At 45.9% G+C, this 7,989-nt stretch overlaps 1 protein-coding gene across 1 annotated transcript; it reads left to right on the forward strand.

Annotated features, from left to right (window-relative positions):
- The first annotated feature begins 601 nt into the window (after positions 1-601).
- On the forward strand, positions 602-6,171 carry LOC128728810 (uncharacterized). Its single transcript, XM_053822457.1, has 7 exons — positions 602-641; positions 731-825; positions 3,226-4,474; positions 4,552-5,255; positions 5,643-5,839; positions 5,938-6,042; positions 6,111-6,171. The coding sequence occupies exons 1-7, from the start codon at positions 602-604 to the stop codon at positions 6,169-6,171; spliced, it is 2,451 nt and encodes an 816-aa protein (XP_053678432.1).
- The last annotated feature ends 1,818 nt before the right edge of the window (positions 6,172-7,989 follow it).

A 7,989-nucleotide genomic window follows, 5' to 3' on the forward strand; every position in this document is an offset into this window, starting at 1 on the left:
CGGTTGGCGCTGGTGGTCGGTGTAACGGTGTAACTGCTCAATGGTACGCCACCGAGAAATGCAAATAGAACATTATGGTGGCACCGCGTGCCTGTTGAGGGTAATACTTCCCGATCAGTGACGTCGTCAACCCTTTGCCCTTTCAGCATCGGGATGCTAAGTGTGTGCGCGTTTTTGTCGGCGAAATATTAGAGAAAAAAAAACAGTGTTAGATTATAATTACTTCTCATAATTTTGCAGAACCAACGGTGCGTGTTTTTGGTTTATTTCTCTTTCCGCACACAAACGCATGTGCGTATTGTTATTCCGCTGTTTGACGAAGCATAAAAGAGCATGCGGCAGCTGCACTAGAGTTCGTTGCACGGAAACCGGTGCAACGGAAAACTGCAGCGTAATTGCATCAACCGGTCCATTTTAGCTGTTGGGCTCGCAATCATACAGAACCTCACGATCAATTCCTTCTTCCGTCAAAGTTCGTCCATCATCGATCAACGCCACACCGAGAAGAAAAAAGCACCCCCCACTGTGCTCTGGCCAAAAATCGCATCCGTGAATGACGGAATCCGGTTAATCTGCACGCTACGCGAACGGTTCCGGCACGATGTGGAAGTGTCACAAATGCGGCAAACCCGTGTTCTTCGGTGAGTGACCCACGTGTATTCCCATTGGCATGCCCGGCCCTTTATGATTCTTGATTTTCTGGTTCTTTTTTTCATTCTCTTCCCGACAGCGGAACGCAAGCAATCGCTCGGTTATGACTGGCATCCGGAATGTCTGCGCTGCGAGGAATGCGGCAAGCGCCTCAACCCGGGACAGCACGCCGAAGTGAGTACGCGATTCCAGCGTGGTGGGTCGTTTTTCCCTTTCCATTGCCTCCCGTTCTAATCAAGGGCCAAAGGGCGCGCGAACTGGGGATCATGTTTGCTGTCGCATCACGATCGCCGCCACCCAGGGCTCATAACGCCGCTGGTGAATTATGCTGCTTAAGCATTCTGGTCGCGCGCTTGCGCGTGAGCGATCCCTTCCGCCATCGATTCGTTTCACCCTCCCCACGCGAAGCACCCACTCGAAAACCACCCTTAAGCAGCCCGCTGGCCGTGGGTGTCGATGGGAAGCAGAAGAGAAGCGAAAATAAAAATGCGCGTCCCCTTGCGAGCCGTTCCGGGAGCCGAACTATGCGCTGATGGCAGTAAAACGTGTGCGAGCGGGCGAAGGGAACCTTAAACATGATACCGACCTCCCCACCGAGTTGCCCAGGGTCACAGCAACCTGTTTGTTCCGCAACGGACGCGAGCAGAAATGCTGAAGCCGGCCAGCCAGCCAGAAAAGCCTGTTGGTAATCTTCTTTCTCGTTCGCGGGTTCGAGAGATAAGCAAATATCGGAAGATTTCTTTGCGCTAGCTCAAGAATTGAGTGTTTGCTTTCTTTCTCTTTTTTATTGCTGTTGTTGTAACGCTAGGCGAAATGTTTACGCAGCCCATTCGACGGCATTCGAGACCGTGACACCAGAGCCATCGTCATAAGCAGATAAGCCATCAGCAATTGATGGTGGTTTGCGGAAACGGCACGATGGGAGGGTTGAGGGGCTTGCGGTTGGTGCTTATCATTTGTTTAGGCGGCAGGGGGACTGAGAGGAGGGCAGTCGGTAAGGGATAGGGTGGCCCCTTTGAAACTATATCCGTATAATGTTTTTATGCTTAAATGCTAGTTTATTAGCTTTCTTCAAGCGCGGGGCTATTGTATGATTTGCTATATGATTGAAAAGATAATTAGGGCTTTATTCATTTTAAATTGTGAAAATGAGGTTCTTATTTGTGAAACTTTATTGTTTGCCATATTTTACAATGTATAAACGGTTCCTTTTTCGAATACAAATATAAGCTTAAATCAAATTAACAAATAGAGGCTTATAACAAAAAAAGCTGATTATAAACGTTATATATATGGTTTTTTACCGCTACCAGCGTTGTGCGAGTAATAACAATATATGCCTGCATGGATTTTTTATTTGCACCTTTATAGTAAACGAAGCTTCAATGTTCAATTCAATGTTAGAAGTATTTTTCTTCTCTAATATATGGTTTATCCCTACTTTTTGAGCAATTTATTGATTCTTACGTTAACAAATGTTACGTTCTCCGGCGATATCTATGTTTCGATCTAAAATTTTGCCTTCATTGAAGTCTGATAAGTGCTGTTAAGCTAGCCACATCATTGCTAAAACATATGATATGCGTATCTTTTAGATATGTAGGAATTTTATATTGGCTAATACAATTAATTGAGTTAATTTAGGATAGCACAGGTAACAATTGGTTGTCTCCATGAATTTAGTCCTCGTCCATTTCCTCTTCGGTTTAAATTTTCCTCTGCTTCTCTGCACTGCCTATGAATTATAATCACTAAATTTTGTTCGTGGTTTAAATACATGTGCATGTGCTTTATGTTGGTTCTTAATTACAACTTACGCATCTGCACTGTATTTGCCTTTTTTACAATTAGTCTTTCCAATGTTTGGGGCTTAACACAAGATACTATGACGATTTCTAGTAACATTTTTATCAAATCACATCTCACGGTCGCCATGTGGAAGGTTCGGATTTGATATAAGAACGTATGCGTTGATTCGCTTGTCATGTCCGCCTAAATTGTTTATTTGTCGATAACTTATTTTTAGGTGGTTTGCCAAAACATCTTCAAACGTAGAAAATAATCGCGACTATATTACTGCTGCATAAGTGAACATTCGCATAAAATAGTTCGGTTCTCAATGGGTTTCTATAATACAACCTTCTTTATACAACCAATTAGCTCAGTATGGTGTACTGAATTTTTGGCCTGGACTAGAAGATTGCATGGCTAGCGGATAGAATTATAAAATGGATAGAATGTTAGGTTTTGCTTAAATTATCCTGTTAAATGTTTCACACTAAATACGCTGTTTGGTAGCAAGTTTCGAGGGCTATAGTTTTAATTACAGTATTGTAGTCCTTTTATGTGTCAGCATAAAATGCACAATCGATTTTTAGGTCTTTAGATTTCCCTAGTTTGATGCTGGGATTATTAAGGCAGTCGTACATTCGTTGGAAAATCTTTTAAACATTTTTGCAAAATACATACTTTAATCCATTCCCATTTGTATGAAATCTACTGCGTTGTTTTATCCTCCCATTTAGCTCATACACCCTCCTCATTTATGCTCTTTTTGTCTCTCACCACACTCAGCATAAAGGCGTACCATACTGTCACGTGCCTTGCTATGGAGCGTTATTTGGCCCACTGCTGTTCGGACACGGAACCCGCGTCGAGTCACACAAGAGCTTCGGTCAGCCGGATCAGAAAAAACAAGCCACCCAGCGGTCACCAGCAGGCCCAGTCGTCCCACGAGGCCACCTCGAGTCGAAGCTGAAATGTTACAATCAATTCCACAACAATAAGAGCATGGAAATCCGCAGTCGCGAGGTAAACGGCCGGTTGGTGCTCGAGGGTGCCTTGCGCATCTACTGGGGTGTCCAAGGGATGATCCATCTCAAGGAGGATGACGACCAGCGTACGGTGGTGACGGTTCGTAAGCGTAATTCCTACCGCCAAAGCAACCCGGTTTCGTACACGCACGCCAACAGCGACGATGGTGAGGATGGAGATGAAAAAGAGAATGTACCGGTGGATGGAACCGGTGTCCAAGCTGGCCGGGTTACGGGTGTGATGGGCGTTAGCACTTCCAGTCTAACAGAACCGGCAGATAGCAACAACGACACAACCACGATCTCCGAGAGCATCTCGTACGACACACTCAGCCTCTCATCGGAGCTAAACTCGAACTTTGACTCGAAACCGGTATCGTCGAGTGAATCCTCGAAGGAGGTTTCACCAAGCCACGGAAAGTACGTCACGTTGCCACCGAAGCTGGACGTGAAACAGCTCGATTGGGACGAGATTGATGAGCTGCTGCAGGTCGAGCGTAAGCTGGATGAAAGCGAGAAATTGTACCGAACGATGCCATCCCCGTTACCGGTTGGTTCCGGGTCTCCACAAGGCACCGGTTCCGGTGGTGATCGAAGCCTCGCAAGCGAGAGTGTCACGGATACGGACTATAAAACGCTTACACCGAATACGGCCACCGGTGGATCGTCCGGTGAGTCAGCGGACAGCGATCGTACGACAACCGGTGGTCCAGACACGTCGACAAGCGTGGCCACGAGTGTTACGAATGGGGATGACGATTTCCGCACACCGGAAGCGACGCTCCGAACGCAGGATTTCGAAGCGTTTAAGATGCAAATGAGCCGCGAGTTTATCAGCAGTACCGCGGAGATGGGAACGACGGATGGTACGCTGAAGTTGAACCAACCGATCGATCCGGCACGCATTAATGACTCACTTAAGCTGTACAACGATGGCGTAATGAACCGTAGCCTGTCGGATGAGCAGTGCCGGAATGTGGCGTTTTCTTTGCCTGCGGGCAACATCACGGGTAAGGCTTATTGGTGTTTGTGATTTTTTCGTCCTTTTGGAGGAGTTTTAACAGGACACGCTTTTTCTTTCTGTTAGGTTCATTTCATGTGGAACACGGTGATGAAGATGAAACAACACTTCGGCATCCGACCAATGGAGCACATCCGGACCAGCAACACCTCACCCGGCAGACGTCGAATGGTGGGTTACCTAAAAAGCAGCTACACTTGCAACGAGCACCACCAACCGATGCGCTTTCCTCCGAGACGACCACAAACGGTGGCGTTACCTCACCCGGGACGGACACGGACAGTTGGACCGCCGATCGGGGTCTGTTGCGTTCGAAGTCACAGAGCAACCACTATTCGGGCAACAGCTTCATGGACAGTGATGCTGAGGATGATGCGGCCGGTTCTGAAACGTTGCGACCCTCGGATAAACCGCCGTCGTCTATTCACATCCGTATGGATTGTTACGACGAGCTCGAGAGTCCTTCGTCGGCTCGGGTGACCCCATCGGAGCCTACGACGACTCTAGCGACGACTACGACGGCCACATCGGAGTACAGCAACAGCGTGAGCGGCTACCCGGTCACGGAGGATGGCGTTATACTGCGAAAACCTCCGAAAACGGGTTCCACCGCCATTAAGCGGCGGTCCGGCAATCGGCGGTCACGGACCAAGCTGAAGAGGCGTTGCTCTATTAACGGGCATTTTTACAATCGTGAGACGTCCTTTTTCACGCCTCCACATGGTTCGCAGATGAACGTGTGGGTGACGTCTCTCGTCAGCACACAGGAGGTAAGTTACAGCATTATGGCTAAAACATATTCTCACTCAATATTCAATTAAGAACTTAACCTCCTGCATCTACTAAAATGTGCAAAAAAAAGGTTAGAATTGATTATACTTTATGTAGTTTGCTGAATTTCTGATCTAATTTAATAACAATTTTAAAACTGCACTTGATCTAGGATTTGTGATAAATTTCTGACCACGAAGTGGGTTTTGAAACTTTTTAGAGCAAAAGATTTGATGCTAATTCGATCGATCGATCAAACTTTTATACTATATTATCGATTTTTTATTGTGCTTGATTGATGGGTCATTGTTTATGTAATACATTATGATAAAGATCTTAGAACATGTTAATTATGTCTCATCCGGTTTGATTTTCCTCCCTTACAGGTGATCAATCTGCTGTTGGAAAAGTATAAGGTTGTGTCGAAGGCGGAAAATTTTGCGCTCTTTATCGTACGGGATAATGGCGAGCAGAAGAAGCTGAAGGAAGATGACTACCCACTGGTTTCGCGTGTCATCCTTGGCCCACACGAGGATATCGCTAAGATGTTCCTCATGGATGGTCAGCAAACGCAGGAAATAAGGTAACAAAACTCACATATTCAACCCCTCAAAGAAACGTACAATTAACCCCGAGAATGTTGTGTTCTTTTCTTCACTTTTCGCTTGTAAATGAGCGTAGCAGCGAAGTGGCACAGTTTCTGAATCTCTCCGTCCCGGAGTGTCGAGCTATTTTGGAGCGATTCCATGAAGAGGAACAGCGTGAGCTGCATCGGATACGATTGAAGTAAGTTGTACGAGCAGCGTGTTTTATGAACATCAGCTTGACGTGCAGCCGTTTCATTTCACTTGCAGGTTCGCCGAGCTAAGGAAGCGTATTATACAACGCATGGAATCTCTTAAAGTAAGGCTGTAGGAAGGAGAAACAAAATCAAAGCATGCGGGATGTTGAGAAGCTTTTTCTTACGCTGCACACCGTATGCAAGGAAAGCGTTACTGTGGTTCCGCTTACAATGAGGAGAAATCTGCAAGGCATGCCAAAATCGTTTAGTTGTCGCCCTTCCAAAAAAAAAACATACAAGGCTACAAAGCAATCAAGTCGAATAGTAATCATATTGTTGATGTTTGTTGTTAAGATGAACGTAGGCGTCCGTGAAGCAAGTAGTCAAGGGTGTTCTAAAGTCTTTATCCCGAGCTGTAGCATGTACCCGGTCAATGTATAGTTTTATTTTAATTGATTATTTTAAACACCCAGGGAACAAACACCCCTCTGTTCGTTCTGTAATTTTGTTTGTTTGTAACGGTAGCGTTTCGCCTACCGCGTTAGCCCTTTTTGTATAGCTCGAGAAGGATTATGCGATTCAGCGGTACAACACAGACGTTAGCGAAAGAAAGTATAAAAATATTAACTGCCAAATAATTGGTGCTTGCCACCGCGGAAATGAGCAGCATAGTTAATAGTGGCAGGTCGAGCGAATTGTAAACGAAAATCAGGCGCATCAGCAGCATCAAGCAACGGGTACAATAATAGGTGAGACTATTTGCGGCGAGTATGCCCTGTTCGCAAGCGGAAGGCCGCAAAGCGATGCGTAGGGTTGACATTAGGCGTTAGATGAAACACCATTGGGTTTTTTGTATAGACACGAGGGTAGAGCAGCGAACGGAAATAATAATAACGAATAACTTTAACACAATCACCTCAACATATTTATCAAGACTCAAGAAGCTTTAAGGCTAATGAACAAAGTGCTCGAAATCGATCGCCGACTCGATGGTGGGGTGACGTTGGAAAGCGAACAAAAACCCGCTCATTTGGAGCTGAAGCTCGCCGCAACAGAAATTTGTATTTCCCGAGCTCCAACAGCTCCCCAACTCAATTAGGGTAAATGTTAGGCAGAAAAATACACTAGACTAGGCCCCTCAACTAGACAGCAGTTTCGACCCTGCTTCGAATCGACTGAGTGTCCCAGGTGCTTCCTCGCTCATCAGCATCCTTTTGCCTGAAGCCGTTGATCTTTCCGGACCTTCCGTGGTGTTGTTTTAGAATTATGCTTTCACTTTTTTTTAATATCTCTTAGGGAACTGCAGTTCCCTAACTACATTTGTTAGGGAAGCAACCATAATGCGTTTTAAAAAGGTTAAAATAATGAAGAGAAGCGTCGAAACGCATCGTAAATCAAACCAATTATGTTGCGAGCCTTGCGAATATATATATCAGATTAATCATTTTACGCAATCGCAAATGCCGATGAGTAGTTTCCACCGTTCAGCTCATTTCCAAATAATTTGTATCCCAGTTTTTGATGGATGCCTAATTTTCTGCCTCCCCACGGCCGTAGCCGCTTTTGCACGAACCGATAGTATTTTAGCGTCCACGGGAGGTCTGGAAGCGGCCGCAAGAAGAGCATGACGCTAGACTTATGGAAACAAAAATGTATCAAAGCGTGAGTGCCTCACGAGCCAACCCGGCGGGTGGCAGACCCAATATCTCGATTTCGACCTGCGGCGTTCCGGAGCGAGAAAAGTAATTTAAAAACCGAGCGAATCGAAGTAGGTCTTGCAGTAGCCAGTATTGAGAGCAGATATATGTGAGAAGCGGACAGTGCAGGCCTCCCGAGCAACAGAGTCCCGGTGTTCGTTTGCGATTTGTAATCTGAAGCGAATCTCGATCGGTAGAGCTATTCTCTAGCCCGGTAACCCTCGTGCTGGGTCCGGAACATCGAAGTTGACACAA

The sequence above is a fragment of the Anopheles nili genome, chromosome X, assembly GCF_943737925.1.
Source record: "Anopheles nili chromosome X, idAnoNiliSN_F5_01, whole genome shotgun sequence".
NCBI classification, from domain to species: domain Eukaryota; kingdom Metazoa; phylum Arthropoda; class Insecta; order Diptera; family Culicidae; genus Anopheles; species Anopheles nili.